The 16,723-nt window shown below is 39.0% G+C and overlaps 1 protein-coding gene across 2 annotated transcripts in view; it reads right to left on the minus strand.

The window, feature by feature from the left end:
* The window catches only part of PAPOLG (poly(A) polymerase gamma), a 32,134-nt gene extending 18,366 nt beyond the window's left edge, over window positions 1–13,768 (minus strand). The window contains exons 1-6 of one of the 2 annotated variants that reach the window (XM_043917935.1): window positions 13,522–13,768; window positions 11,408–11,569; window positions 9,885–9,936; window positions 3,940–4,021; window positions 3,598–3,707; window positions 1,714–1,767 (exon numbers count right to left, since the gene is read on the minus strand). In XM_043917935.1, the coding sequence (XP_043773870.1) occupies window positions 1,714–1,767; window positions 3,598–3,707; window positions 3,940–4,021; window positions 9,885–9,936; window positions 11,408–11,569; window positions 13,522–13,538 (477 nt within the window). In that variant the 5' untranslated portion in view covers window positions 13,539–13,768. Of the gene's footprint in view, window positions 1–1,713; window positions 1,768–3,597; window positions 3,708–3,939; window positions 4,022–9,869; window positions 9,937–11,407; window positions 11,570–13,521 lie in introns of both variants that reach the window. The other variant, XM_043917934.1, reaches the window with a different exon arrangement.
* Between the last annotated feature and the right edge of the window lie 2,955 nt (window positions 13,769–16,723).

The raw sequence follows: 16,723 nt of genomic DNA on the forward strand, positions 1-16,723 counted from the left end.
TTCTACCAAAATTTCCAAAGGCCTATGCAGGCAACACCACATTGGAAAATCACTGCAAAGTTTTGGGAGAACAGTTTTCAAATGAAGGGAAAGCATTTTAATTTTGCCAAGCATTTAAAAAAAAAAAAATCAAAACCATATGAGTGAAATTTCTAGATAAAGATGGCAGATTCAACACATTTACATTCATTTCCTCTTGAAAGCCCACTAAAATACTGGCAAAATTTTGTTTTGTTGTGTTCTAGTGTTATTGTTTTTAAAGGCATAACCCACTACATCAAAGAACACAGCAGAAGAGAACAGCAAAAACTATGAAAGCTGGAAAACAGATGGACAAATGTAACAGACTGAGCAGATCTAAGAAAGCACAGATAAAATGTATCTAGGAAATAAGGACAAGAAGCTGTAAATAAATTAATAAATAAAAAAGAACATTTAGAGAATAAAGAAGTATTCTTAGAAAATAAAGTATGATGGCAGAAATGAAAAACAAGAGAAAAGTTTAAAAGATGAGACAAGTCCAAAAAGCAGAACAAAATATGAAGAAGTTATAAGTAGGAAGGAAAAAGTGAAAAAAAAAAAAAAGGCAGTCCTGGGGGTTCAAAAATGTTAGAGGAGTTCCGGGAGGACAGAAAACAAAGGCAGGAAACACAACAGAATTCAATACAATTTCCAAGAGCTGAAGGACAGGTATTTCCAAATTGAAGGGACAGAGTGCCTTAGCACATCTGTTTGAAAAGATACATAGGAAAACAAAGTGTATTACCATGAATTTTACAATGATGAAGACCAGGGGGAAAAAAGAAAACCACACAGTGGCCAAAAAGACAAAACAGGTCACATACAAAGGATGAGGAATCAAATGGGTTTCACATTCCTCAAGAGAGTATGGGAACGAGATGACAATGAAGCAAACAAGGCCTTCAAAATCCTAAGAAAAAAATTATTTCCCACTATACTTAGCCAACATATCAATTTGGTGTGAGAACAGAATAAAGACATTTTTAAACATGCAAGATCTCAAAAATATGTGCTCTTTTTAGGGAAACTGGTAGATGAGTGCCTCTAAAAAGAGAGCAAGTCAAGAGAAAAGAAAACTAGAGAGGCAAAAGGAAATCCCAGGATCAGTGAAGAGAGAAGTCAGAAAAACAGCTGTGTATCACTCATGGAGGCCAATCAGAGTAGATTTGAATAGATGAGAAGAATCAGTGAGATATTTTTCCAAGATATTAGTGACAGAACACCTGAGAAATCCAAATTTATTTAATGGAGATTTAGACAATCAGGAGAGACTGAGTTTGAATTAGTAAAAGTATAAAAATCAAGGAAACAAGACACAAAACATTAACTTCGAGAAAACAAAAGTCACATAGCAAAGAATGGTAACCTAGTACGTTTTGTGCTTAGTTTTGAACAGTATTTATAAGATCATAATAACAAAAACAATGAATACTGCTCTAACTAAAACTATAATAATATTATTTTAGGAAATTATAGGAATGAGACAGATGTGTATAAAAATAATGGGGGCAGGGATGGAGGTTGGTTCATCTTCCACAGTGAGGAAGGATTCACCATGACTAGACTATTTGATTCCTTAAAATACAGGCCTTTGTAAATCTGATTTTTAAAAAATACAGAACAGTACCAAAAAAACACCCCATACAGGTTAAATAGTTCAACTGTAAAGTCAGAAAAATAGATAACACTTACTTCAATTCCGTCAAATTCAAATTTTATAACAGGCACAAAGGCATCTTCTACAGCCTGCAAAAGAAGAAAACAATTACAACAAATAAGGTGTAATCTTTTCTCTGTCCTTCTCAAATGCCAATAATGTGATTTCTTTTTCTCCCAATTTCTAACTCAGTAGAAAATATGAAAATTTTCTTGGTTTCTCATTCTAGATAACCAAGTACTTCTACTCTGTGACTGTGTTATCTAAGATATGCAAAATATCCATCAGAGTAGTTATCTAAGTTATTATCCTCCTAAAAATACTCATCAGAAACTGGCAGGGAAAAATGCTATCATCTGGGTATTTACTATTTGTTGGAACTTAAATTGAAAACTGATTATTTACCAAGAGCACTGAAGTGTCAGATCTCATGACTAATTTAGCAAAAAAACCTATACAGTTTGGATTTAGTAGGAATGTTTCTCTCGAGCCCTCCTAATCCTTCCACCCAATGAATTCTTAACCTCCTCCTCCATTCCCAAAAACCCAAATAACAAGATCCTCTGAGCTTCACCTTATCTAAGCACTTGAAATTACATTAAAACCGTTTGTTGGACCTGCCTGGTGGTCCAGTGGTTAAGAATCTGCCTGTCAATGCAGGGGACACATATTCGACCCCTGGCTGGAGAAGATTCCACATGCTTTGGAGCAACAAAGCCTGTGCCCCACAACTACTGGGCCCAGGTGCCTAGAGCCTGTGCTCTGCAACAAGATAAGCCACTGCAGTGAGAAGCCAAGGGCTGCAATGACGAGTAGCCCCCCAACTCACCACAACTGAGAAAGCCCATGAACAGCAATGAAAACCCAGCACAGCAAAAATAATAAACAGATAAATAAATAAACCGTTTGTTTAGTTCCCCCAATCCCTCCATCCCATAAACTATGTTTTGTTCACTCTTATATTTGGGGGACTAAGGCCATATTGGATGAATCACTGGTGCTGAAATTTAATTTGCTGAATGAATAGCTAGATATACACACATAAAGAGTTACTAATAGAACCTTACACATAATAGCAGCCACAATTTGATAGGCATCAACCATTTACCAGATATTACAGTAACTGATTTATGTAAATTATCTCATCAATCCTCCAAAAAACTTTATAAGAAAGTTATCACTAGATTGTCATTTTATAGCTAAGGAAACTGAGACTCAGAGAGAATAGGTAACTTGACCAAAATCCACTATTTAATATGTGGTAGATTTTAGACTCAATCAAGGTCTGTATAACTAAAAAGCTCATGTTTTTATATACAATGGAATATTACTCAATCTTAAAAAGGAACAAATCTGAGTCAGCTGAACTAAGGTGGAATAACCTAGAGCCTGTTGATACAGAGTGAAGTCAGTCAGAAAAACAGAAACAAATACCCTATGTTAACTCAAATATGGAACCTAGAAAAATGGTACTGGTGAGCCAATCTGCAGGGCAGACACAGAGAACAGACTTGTGGTGGACACAGAGTGGGGAAGAGGTGGGGAACAAACTGAGACAGTCACACTGACACATACACCACCATGAGTAAAACAGCAGCTAGTGTGGCAAGCTGCTATATAACACAGGGAGTTCAGTCTGGTGCTGTGACAACCCAGAGGGATGGGAGGGGATAGGGAGGGAGGCTGAAGAGGGAGAGGACACATATCTATACTTACGGCGGATTCACGTAGTTGTACGACAGAAACCAATACAACATTTTAAGCAATTACCCTCCAATTTTTAAAAAAGCCCATGTTTTAAATCACCATCCATTAGTTTAAGAGATAGCAACTTCTTAAATATATCAATCATCACAAGCCCTAGCTTTTGCTGTTATTCGTTAACAAATACAAAATATTAAATAACAGAGGATACTTACTCTTAAGTTTCTAATGCCATCTTGATGTTTCAACTTTTCAAAAAAAGACTGAAAAAAATCAGATCTTTCCACATGTCTTGGGGCTACACAAAGTGCATCAATGTCAGCTCCTGCAAATCAAAGTATTATTAAGAACAATATATTGAGTATGTATTACATTTTTGTAAACAAAAACATATGTACAGAAGAAACTATATAAAATGAGTATAGGAAAATGTTAACACTGATTAACTCTGAGTGATGAGATAATGGGAATTTTTTTCCCCTGTATTTTCTAATTATAAACAATAAATAAGTGTGTTATTCAAAGTTCTTACCAGTAAAACACAGAAAAGGAATTACCTTTGGTGTGTACTCCAAGTCTATAGGAGCCAAAAGTAAAAATTTTTCCACCAACAGTAGCCACAACAGAAGGTGGAAGATTCTAAAATAAAAAAATATAAAAGGCATTTAATTATTCAAATTATCTCACATTAAAACTGCCTAAGTGCTCTAATAAACACTGGCGAGGATGTGAAGAAAAGGTAATCCTTACAGACTATTTATGGGAATGTATCAATATATTGGTGCAATAACTGTAGAAAACAATTGGAAGCTTCCTTAAAAAAACTAAAAATAGAACTGCCATATGATCCAGCAATTACTGGATCACACTCCTGGGAATATATCGGAAGAAAATAAAAACATTAATTCAAAAAGATATGTACCTTCATGTTGGGTACATATCTAAATTGTAACATATATAAATTGGGAAAGGAGTATGTCAAGGTTGTATATTGTCACCTGCTTATTTAGCTCCTATGCAGAATATATTATAAGTGCAGGGCTGGATGAATCACAAGCCGGAATCAAGATTGCTGTGAGAAATATCAACAACCTCAGATATGCAGATGACACCACCCTAATGGCCGAAAACGAAAAGGAACTAAAGAGCCTCTTGAAAGTGAAAGAGGAGTGTGAAAACGCTGGCTTAAAACTCAACATTCAAAAAATGAAGATTATGGCATCTGGTCCCATCACTTCATGGCAAATAGATGGGGAAACAATGGAAACAGTGATAGACTGTATTTTCTTGGGCTCCAAAATCACTGCAGATGGTGACTGCAGCCATGATTAAAAGAGTCTTGCTCCTTGGAAGAAAAACTATGACAAACCTAGACAGCATATTAAAAAGTAGAGACGTCACTTTGTTGACAAAGGTCTGTTTAGTCAAGGCTGTGGTTTTTCCAATGGTCATGTATGGATGTGAGAGTGGGACATAAAGAAAGCTGAGCACCAAAGAATTGATGCTTTTGAACTGTGGTGATGGAGAAGACTCTTGAGACTCCCTCGGACTGCAAGGAAATCCAAGCAGTCAATCCTAAAGGAAATCAGTCCTGATTATTCATTGGAAGGACTGATACTGATGCTGAAGCTGAAGCTCCAATCCTTTGGCCACCTGAAGCGAAGAACTGACTCACTGGAAAAGACCCTGATGCTGGTAAAGACTGAAGGCAGGAGGAGAAGGGGACAGCAGGGGATGAGATGGTTAGATAGCATCACTGACTCGATGGTCATGAGTTTGAGCAAGCTCCAGGAGCTGGTGATGGACAGGGAAGCCTGGCGTGCTGCAGCCCATGGGGTCGCAGAGTCGAACAAGACTGAGAGACTGAACTACTACCCTCGTGATCTTAGCAGCATTATTTATAGTAGCCAAGACATGGAAGCAACCTAAATGTCCATCAACAGAAGAATGGATAAAGATGTAGTGTGTGTATGTGTGTGTATAATGTAATAGTACTCAGTCATAAAAAAATAAAATTTTGCCATTTGCAACAACATGGATGGATTTCAAGGGTATTATGCTTATGTAAGTCAGACAGAGAAACACAAATGTTGTATGTTATTACTTACATGTGAATGTAAAAAACAAGTGAATATAACAGCAAGAAACAGACTTGTAGATACAGAGAACTAATAGTGGTTACCAGTGGGGAGAGGGGCACAACGGGGTAGAGGATTAAGAGGTACAAACTACTATGTATAAAATAAAGTACAAGGACATACTGTACAGCACAGGGAACACAGCCATATTTTAAAATAATTTTAAGTGGTGCATACCTTTAAAAATTGCAAACCACTATGTTGTACACCTAACATTTATATATTGTAAATAAACTATACCTCAATTTAAAAAAAAACTGCCTAAATGCTACTGATACATACTACATTTGTCAAATTTAGTGAGCTGAGATTTATAGAATTTATTTGATTGTAGCCTGAAGTAATGAAGGTATTCTCAGAGGACAGACAAAACAAATTTGTGTCCAGTATACATGCATACATGGGCTTCTTTGGTGGCACAGTGGTAAAGAATCTGCCTGCCAGTGCAGGAGACACAAGATCCCTGGGTCAAGAAGATCCCCTGGAGGAGGAAGTGGTAATCCATTGCAGTATTCTTGCTGGGTAAACCCCATGTACAGAGGAGTCTGACACACTAGTCCATACAGTCACAGTCAGACACGACTGAGCAGACACACAGATGCATACATCACTCACACACACAGACAGATGCATATATCCCTATCTTAAGAAAAATATTTTCTGTCATTTGACCTTACTTGTCCCCTTCAACTGCCTGTCTCTGACTCCTTGGTGACTCTCAACAGTAGAACCCTCAACTACTAAATTAATGCACTTTCAGCTCTGTAGTTGTCACAGTTGACTAATTCCATCTCCCCTTTAGTTCTTGTGATAGATATGCTTAATTTCTTGATTCTAGCTCCATAATATTTCTGCAAGTGGGGTCATTCTTAAAATGATCTCCTCATGAGAGGTAATCTAACAACTTTACATATTTTGGGCTGTATCAGAATTACAATGCTACTTTTCACCTCTCTCTAGAGCCAATTCTAACTGCCCATCAGATATTTTCACTCACACTTTCTGATTCACTTCAGTAAACCATGACTGAAACCTAACAAAAAAAAATCCTATGATAAGCCAGGTATCCCTCCTTCTGAGTTCTCTTTTTCTGTTCCTCATTTTCCTTACTGCCCATACCTATAAACCATTATTGTTCTTCCTGGATTACTAATTCTTAAATTATATCCCTTACACATCACTTCCTCCCCACCCACCTCCATTCTGTGCTATTTAATAGTATCATAAATTACTCTCTTGCCATTAGTCTTTATTCCTAAATCCCATTTTGTAAAAAATTCACTGGCTGATATTTTTAACTCTATCACATAACTCTTTTGCTCGAAACTTGCCAATGCATTCTTTTCTGGATACTGACCCTTGGATCCTAAGGACTTCCATGGTATGCTCTTAAGGATCTTTCTTGCCTTGTCTCTTGATATTCCCTTCTGAAGCTCCAACTACCAACGTGTTACATAACCTAGTCTCCTTTCCATTGCATTTGCCATCTTCCTTGCCTCAAATGGGCCAACGGTTTGGTGGCTCAGCTGGTAAAGAATTTGCCTGTAATGCAGGAGACCTGGGTTGGGAAGATCCCCTGGAGAAGGGAATGGCAACCCACTCCAGTATTCTTGCCTGGAAAATTCCATGGACAGAGGAATCGGGCGGGTTACATACAGTTCATGGGGTCACAAAGAGTCAGACATGATTGAGTGACTAATATTTTCACTTTTGCCTCAAAGGCTTGCTGTCCTTTCTGCTATCTCAATTCCATCTATTTTTCAAAGTTCACTTCAAGTTCCACCTTCCTCATGAAGCTTTCTTTGATTACGCACCTCCTTATAAGAAGCTCTTTTCCCCTCCATGTGCTCTTTCATACTACATTTCTTTTTTCTTCCCTGTATGTTAATTCCATCACTTCAACTATATTTATATTCCTTGAAGGTGAGACCTATGTCTATTACTTCTAGGCATTTCCCCAAAATGCCTAGTCCAAGTTCCAAAGAGTTGTATCTGCTAATTAGTTGGATTAAAAATATATGTATAACAGGATATTATGTTTGTCACTTTCTGTTTAATGGGTATGTTTCAAGAGTACCACAAATAATTTTATAGCTAGAAAGGAGTTAATAAAATTATTAATGACGAACATGAAACAAAAGGATAGAGAAGCCCTGTTGAGTTTAACTTCCCACTTTGAAAAGCATGATTCTTTTATGATTTATGAGAAAGTGATAAACAGTAAAAGATTTTCACCACAAACCACAGTATTTAACTAAAATGATTTGGAGTTCTAGATTGTTTAAATATTCTAACTATGCACAGAATATTAAAATGATATTTGACCTAACTCAAATCCTTTTGATATTTTCCACATAAAATAGGTATAAATGACAGAGGATTATGGTATTGAAAATGACCAATCACTGTGTCTATGCAAAGGAAGATGCTAAAACCAATTAAATTAAAAAAAAATAATTGTATTTTGTTAAAAAAAAAAATCAAATAGTGGTAATGCCTCAAATTTTTAACAGTGGTTTTATGCCTAGAAATTAAATGGAAACCAGCTAGTGAAATTTGTAAATTAAAGTACTGATGTGAATAAAATGAGGGAAAAGCAATTTTTAAAAATTTAAAAAACCTTTGACCTTGGAACAGGTTCTACTAATTTTTCTTTTAGGTGCAAAAAAACCACCCAGTAAGAAAATTAGTTAGGTGCATCTCTCAATAAAGTATCTAGCCCTTTTTTGTGAATAGTTAACACTTGACTTCCCTTGATGTATCCTAGAATATGTATGAGAGCAAAGACCTCTGTATAACCACATTAGATGACATAAAGACAACACAAGAAGTAAAAAAGCTTGTTACTCTGATTTTAAATCAATTCTAGCAATTTGTGTATCTGGTTTGCATACCCACAGCAATTATGGGCTGATTATAGACAGAGACAACAGGCTCCCCAACATTCATTCAATGCCTGAGCTCTGTCCTGAGGTTGTGCAAGTAAATAAGATAAGTTTATTAATGAGTTGATCAGCTAGTAGCAGAGAAACAAGCATGATTTTTTTTTTTTAATTACTCATGACTAGCATTTCACCTGCTCAGAATTCAACCTAACAGAAAATTTCAACTATTGATAACCCTGCTGTGAGCTCAAAAATGAGCCAGATAGTCATCTGGCAGCAAAAGTCAATAGTGTAAAGACCATTTATTTAAACTCAATAACTGCAGACTTAGCACAGTCCCTCATAACCTTATTCAGAGCCCACTGCTTGAAAGAACCAATTTTATACAAATATCAAAGGTTACAAAAGGAAATAATAAAAGTTGTAAAAGAATTCTAACAGGTGTGTAATTTCTAAACTGATGCAAATTAATGGGCAGAAAGGGATTTTACAGAGACACTACTGCTGTGAGCCATTAACTTTCAGCTGATAGCTGTTAAAGAGATGGGAAAACTATTAAAAAAAAAAACTAAAAATTTAAAACACAATAGTCTGAGCCATTTAGTAAAGGGACAAACAGTATTATCCAATTGAACATGGCCTATCTCATTTTACTACAGCCAATGAAGATTCCCAAACAAATGAATTCAATTATATTCAAAAGATTCTAAGAAAGCAAGAGATATGTAATTGATTTTAGAAGGAAAAAAAGCTATGCTACTGGAGGGGAAAAAAGCAGTGTAATCATAAATTAGGGTTTGCAAACTCCAAAGTCTCATAGGCCAGGCAGGTACGCAAATGAGGCAAGTATACACATAAGAAACAGAAACTGATAACTGACAGTTGCTATGTCTGAGAGAGCAGGGAGTAATGGGGACCATGAGGCACCAGACGGGAGTAGCCCAATTCCATTCAAGCCTCTTCTGGCCTTGCCCAAAGAAAGGCCCAGTGCTGCCATACCTAGCATTTCACAAGAATTCTGAAATCTGGCTTTTAAAATTTCAGTATTTAAAGTTTGGTTTACTACATGTGAGTCAAGGAAGACATTTATGTGGAAATGTAGTCAGACACTGGCTACCTCTGGGGTAAATCCTCATTTATTTAGGACTCAACTATCTAGAGGGCTTCCCTGGTGGCTCAGCCGGTAAAGAATCCACCTGTAATGCAGGAGACCTGGGTTCGATCCCTGGGTTGGGAAGATCCCCTGGAGAAGGGAACGGCTACCCACTCCAGTATTCTGGGCTGGAGAATTCCTTGGGGTGGAAAGGGGCTGGACACGACTAAGTGACTTTCTCTTCACTTCAACTGTCTAGAACAATTCATTTCTAAGTGTACTAAAAACGTTTAATCTATTTTTGATTATTCTCAACTCTGCATTTTGTTACCAGGACACAATGAAACTATGAATTCAATTTAGAGTCTTACCTTACTCTCACTGACCTCAGAAATCCATTCTTTTACTAGATTGTTCAGTTTACCAAGAACAACCAGCCTATAATAAAAAATAACATGCTTCAGATGAAAACAAACAAAAAACCCCCACCAAAAACAAACAGTATTTTAAAAAGTAATTAAACATATAGGCAGTACCTTTATGTTGGTGCTAGAGTAAAAGCATATTATACACGTGCTAATGCTATCACATCTGTTGACACAAGGCACATCTCTTTGGCATTCTTAGGTTCCTAAGAGTTCCAAAGAGACGATAAATGTGATGATAGTATTTTGGTTTTTGAGCTATTTTTTCAAAATTCAAAAAGCCTAGTTAAAAAAAAATCAAAATTACCTTCAATAAGGCTGCAGAGGCCAACTGAACTGTCAACTTTCTTGGCCTTACTATGGAATAAAATCAATTCAGTGTGGTAATAGTAGAAGTCAGCACTCTCATTGACAGTTACAAGTTTTTGGATAATAAAAACAGGCAAATTATTTACTGGCTAATTTTTTATAAAATTTAACTTAATAAAAGCAATTTGATATTAAAACAAACTTGCAACCGATGGCATATCCAAATCCAGATTAAAAAAAAGTTCAGGCATCTCAAAGCTAACACATGAGAAACTGAATTCCTGATCTCTCCAAACTTGCTTCTCCCTCAGCTTTTCTCAGGTAATGGAATCCTATCCTTCCAGATGCTGAGACCAAAAATCTTGGCATCATCCTTGATGCCCCTCCCACCCCCCATTCCAGTTATTAAACAAGACATCCAGAAGATGTACCTTTAAAAGACATCCAGAATTCTACTATCTCTTATCACCTCCACTGCCATCCCCCTAGTTCCAGTCACCATTTCTTCCTTGTGTTATTAGAACAGTCTCCTAACTAGTTTCCTTGCTTCTGACTTTGACCCCTCTACAGACTACCTCAGTAAAGCAGCCAGAATGACTGTGTTAAACATGAATCAATCATATCAATCTGCTACTCAAAACCCTAACAGCTTCCCATCTCAGAGTAAAAGCCAAAACCTATTTTATAATGGCTTTCAAGGTGCTAAATGACCTTTCCCTCCAAGCTCCTTCCCACCTCATTTTTTTTAAGCCCACATTCCCCTTCTTGTTCACTCTGTGTCATATACCTAGGTTACCTGGCTATCTATTATTTTTAAAATATACCAGGTACGGTCCTATCTCAAGCCTCTGCCTAGACTGCTCTTCCATCAAATGCACATAGCTCTTTCCTCACTTTCAAAATTTCCCTCAAATGTCAATGATGACTTCCTTGACAACCTCACTCACGGCTTCATTTTTCTCAGCCGGCAATTGTCATATGTAACACTGTGTTTATTTTACTTACTTGGCTAATTGTTAGTTTCCTCCTCTAAGCTCTTGGACGGCCAAGTTTTCTCTTCATTTTGTCATTTTTATATCCCTACACAGGGACATCACTGGTACATGAATATATGTTTATAGAAGTAATGATTAAAGAATGTACCGTAAAATACTTTGCATTTTTAAACGACATACCTATGGTTCAATTCTTCCTCATCTTCAAACACTCCAAATGGTTTCATGGCATCAATTAATTTCTGTGTGTAAATATGATCAATCTCTTTAGGACATGCCAAGCTAATTGGAGAGGTGATTCCATAATGCTTTTGTTGACGCTGGCTGTCCAGCACGGTGTTTCTGTTCAAGAGAAATGAAACAGCAGAAAAAATTTAAAGTTTCACTTACTGATACATTAAATCTTTCAATCCACTCATTAATTTAGCTACCTTAACAGTTTACACAGTACTACTGGGTTGGTCCTCCCCCCCCCCCCTTTTAAGGAAAAAAGGATATTTTGTGCTTATGGAGATGAAGGACTATTCATTCTGCTTCAAGCTTTCATGGTTAGGATGTCTTTTCAAGTCAAAAGCAGCCTGTGTTGGCATCAGGACAACTGTGCCAACACCACTCAGCTCAAATGCAAAGAGCCTGAATGGGAGCTGGGCCAGGGCCACCTTGACTATACCCTGCAGACTTAAGTCAAGTACCACCTTTGAAAAGCAGTCAGCCACTTCAAAGAAAGCTCTAAGTAAAAAACAATGACCCCCAACCCCAGGAAAAAAGCAAAATTATTTCATTAGAAGGTCCTTATGAAATACTCTAGCTTTTAAAAAGAAATCACTAGGTGTGTCCCTGAGAAACCTATTAACATCCGTTGCTTCCATCAGATTTTATAGTCCTAACATTCTGTGACTCTAGTTAATTGTTCTCTTCACTGTCTAAATGAAGTCTATGATACCAACTATGATCTTGAGTCCCACTTTCTTATCTCTGTGCTGAAAATGCTGGCTATCAAGGTCCCTACTAGCACTAAAATTCCAAATCCATGGTTCTGAACCTCTCTCATCTGGACAGGAAAACAAAAGCAAGTGACATAATCCCTGGAGAAGTAAACACACTGGAGAAATTCTAGGATAAGTGCACAAGGAGACATGTACAAAAATGTTCACTACCACACTGTGACATTAAAAAAAAAAAAAAAAAACTTAGAAAAAAACCTAAAATAATCACTAACAGGAAATGGACTAAATCAGAATGTATCCCTACAAAGGAACACAATACAGTATTAGTGTGAATTAATTAGAGCTGAAAAACACTATCATGGACAAATCTCAAAGACATATGTTGCACTAAAGAAGCTGTTGAATGACAAGTGGGGTACTAGTCATATAAAGTTTAAAAACAAGTAAAACAATGCTGATTATGGACATATACGTATGCAGTAATAGCATTAAAAAAAATATGCCGCATAAGCATCAAATTCAGAACTGTGGGGAACTCCAGGGAGGGAGGTGAATGGGCCTAGAGGAGGAGGTAACAGAATTCCTTCAGATGTATTATGTTCGGTTTCTTTTAACTAAAGATATGTGTGTAAACACACACACACACACGGAACGTTATGCTTTGGGAGATGGATGATGGCTACGTAAATGATGCTGTTATGTTATTCTTGGCATTTTTCTGTATGTTTAAATTATTTCCTAATAAACCAAAACGTAAGAAGTTACAACAAAATCTTGCCAAGCACCGACACTGTTCCTGACTTATCAAAGTATGACCAGGAGGTATAGACTGGCAGATGTACTGTGGATAGGTGGGGAAATGAGGGAAGGGTGAAGAAAACCATAGCTTGACTAAAAAGAGAAACCCATGGGCTGGGATAGGAGTGAATGCACTCCAGAAGACCTGAAGACAGCCGGTCAGGAAGGGAGGAGGGGGAAGTAGGGGGATGGTATTTGCGCCAATGCAGACAGGAGCAGAGACCGGCTCAGACAGCGCTGGGGGCAGGAGAGTGACCGACAATTTTTCCCCACAGACACACGGGCCTTTCTCCCGCCGCAACCTAGTCTGGGGGCGTCCTCGGAGATAGGGCAGCCAGGGAACCGATGGTGACTCCGAGAGTCCCCGAGTCTGGCCAGGTGAGCCGCCGGGTGTAGGGGAGGTGCCCTTGCCGACCGGTCGGGGGGAAGGAGACTACACGAGAGCTCTGGACAGGACGCGAGAGGCAGGGAACGGAAACGGGGTCCGGGCTGGCCACCCCAGCCCACCCAGTTCTGCCTCACCCCTAACCGCCGCCCCCCACCACTTACGCAGACATCTCTTTCATCGCTTCCTGCGTCTCCCTCACCGGCGAGTTGTCTTTCGCTCTGGAGTCCTGTTTTTGCTCTTCCCTTCTCCTCCTGTCCACTTTCCTCCGCTTGCTTGTATCTCGCTTGCACGCTCACTCTCTCACTTACTACAGCCGAGGCATCCAACCGAGTAGTGAAAACACCACAAAACCGGCTCTATTTATGACAATACAGCGCGGCCGACGCCAATATGGCGCCGCTTCCCAGCCTGCCCCTCGGCCGCTGCGGCCCCGCCCCTGGGGGCCTGGGCCCGCCCTCGACCCCGCCCCCTCTCGCTTTAGGTCTCGGTAGGCTCAGTGGCCCCGCCCACAGAGGCGCAGGTTTGGGCTGCAAACGCCGGTCTGGAGGAGTGCTTCGTTCCCTCCATTGTCCGTGAGACTGTCTCTCCAGGCTAACTGCTTGGAAGGTAACTTGGAACATGTATTCCTTGTTTTCTTGTGAAAGCCTATGTCATATATTTAAAGAAACTACACAACCTTGCCTAGCAAATATTACTTTAACTCTTCCGTTATACAACACCGTTATTTTAATCAGTTATATGTAATTTAATCAATCTATTCCTTGAGGCGATTATGTCGTGAGGGCACACCTAGGAACGTGTGACTTTATAATTACCTGGGAGTGCAGCGAGCTTGTAAATTGGAGACTTAACTGTTCACCTCTAAGTACCTCCCCCTGATTTATGACCTTCTAGCAATCAGGTCGGAGAAGACAATGGCCACCCACTCCAGTACTCTTGCCTGGAAAATCCCATGGACGGAGGAGCCTGGTAGGCTGCAGTTTATGGGGTCGAGAAGAGTCTGACACGACTGAACAACTTCACTTTCACTTTTCACTTTCATGCGTTGGAGAAGGAAATGGCAACCCACTCCAGTGGTCTTGCCTGGAGAATCCCAGGGAAGGAGGAGCCTGGTGGGCTGCCGTCTATGAGCTCGCACAGAGTCGGACACGACTGAAGCGGCTTAGCAGCAGCGGCAACAACAATCAGGTAGGGCTTCCCTGGTGGCTCAGATGGTAAAGAATCCTTCTGCAACGAGGGAGACCTGGGTTCAGTCTTTGGGTTGGGAAGATCCTGTGGAGGAGGACATGGCAACCTGCTCCAGTATTCTTGCCTGGAGAATCCCATGAACAGAGGAGTCTGGTAGGCTGCAGTGCGTGAGGTCAGGAAGAGAGACGACTGAGCGGCTAAAACACACAGGATAAAACACTGAGGGATAAAAACACGGCTGAATCAAAATCACATGAGTTCAGATAGTGGAGATCATGTTTCAAGTGAATGAGGATGAAAATGGGAAAATGATGACAAATTTTAAAAAGTTAATTTAAAATACTAAATAAGAATGTTAAGAAGCTGCTTTTTCTTGGAATGTAACAATAGATAGAGAAGATAGACTCATTTATTCAAAAATATTTATTGGAAACCTAATCTGTGCCACCCCAAGACAGATGGGTCATGGTGGAGAGTTCTGACAAAACGTGGTCCACTGGAGAAGGGAATAGCAAACCACTTCACTATTCTTGCCTTGAACAGTATGAAAAGGCAAAAAGCTATGACTCTGAAAAATGAACTCCCCAGATTGGTAGGTGCCTAATATGCTACTGGAGATCAGTGGAGAAATAACTCTGCAAAGAGTGAAGAGACATAGCCAAAACAAAAACATCACTCAGTTGTGGATGTGACTGGTGATGGAAGCAAAGTCCAATGCTGTAAAGAGCAATATTGCATAGGAAGCTGGAATGTTAGGGCCATGAATCAAGGCAAATTGGAAGTGGTCAGACAGGGGATGGCAAGAGTAAACATCAACATTTTAGGAATCAGTGAACTAAAATGGACTGGAATGGGTGAATTTAACTCACATGACCATTATATCTACTACTGTGGGCAAGAATCCCTTAGAAGAAATGGAGTAGCCCTCATAGTCGACAAAAGAGTCCAAAATGCACTAATTGGATGCAATCTCAAAAACAACAGAATGATCTCTGTTCGTTTCCAAGGCAAACCATTCAATATCACAGTAATTCAAGTCTATCCCCCAACCAGTAATGCTGGAGAAGCTGAAGTTGAACAGTTCTATGAAGACCCATAAGACTTTCTAAAACTAACACCCAAAAAAGATGTCCTTTTCATTATAGGGGACTGGAATGCAAAAGTGGGAGTCAAGAAATACCTGGAGTAACAGGCAAATTTGACCTTGGAGTACAAAATGAAGCCGGGCAAAGGCTAATAGAGTTTTGCCAAGAGAACACACTGGTCATAACAAACACCCTCTTCCAACAACACAAGAGAAGACTCTACACATGGATATCACCAGATGGTCAACACCAAAATCAGATTGATTATATTCTTTGCAGCCAAAGATGGAAAAGCTCTATACAATCAGCAAGAACAAGTCCAGGCGCTGACTGTGGCTCAGATAATGAACTCCTTATTGCCAAATTCAGACTTAAATTGAAGAAAGTAGGGAAAACCACTAGACCATTCGGGTATGACCTAAATCAAATCCCTTACAATTATACAGTGAAAGTGACAAATAGATTCAAGGGATCTGATAGACAGAGTGCCTGAAGAACTATGGACAGAGCTTTGTGACATTGTATAGGAGGCAGTGATCAAGACCATCCCCAAGAAAAAGAAATGCAAAAGGCAAAACGGTTCTCTGAGGAGGCCTTACAAATAGCTGAGAAGAGAAGCAAAAGTCAAAGGAGAAAAGGAAAGATATACCCATTTGAATGCAGAGTTCTGAAGAATAGCAAGGAAAGAGAAGAAAGCCTTCCTCAGTGATCGATGCAAAGAAATAAAGGAAAACAATAGAATGGGAAAGACTAGAGGTCTCTTCAAGAAAATTAGAGATACCAAGGGAACATTTCATGCAAAGATGGGCACAAAAAAGGCGAGAAATGGTATGGACCTAACAGAAGCAGAAGATATTAAGAAGAGGTGACAAGAATACACAGAAGAACTATACAAAAAAGATCTTCATGACCCAGATAACCACGATGGTGTGATCACTCACCTAAAGCTAGACATCCTGGAATGCAAAGTCAAGTGGGCCTTAGGAAGCATCACTATGAACAAAGCTAGTGGAGGTGATGGAATTCCAGTTGAGCTATTTCAAATCCTAAAAGATGATGCTATGAAAGTGCTTCACTCAGTATGCCAGCA

Source organism: Cervus elaphus, chromosome 11 (assembly GCF_910594005.1).
Source record: "Cervus elaphus chromosome 11, mCerEla1.1, whole genome shotgun sequence".
Lineage (NCBI taxonomy): Eukaryota > Metazoa > Chordata > Mammalia > Artiodactyla > Cervidae > Cervus > Cervus elaphus.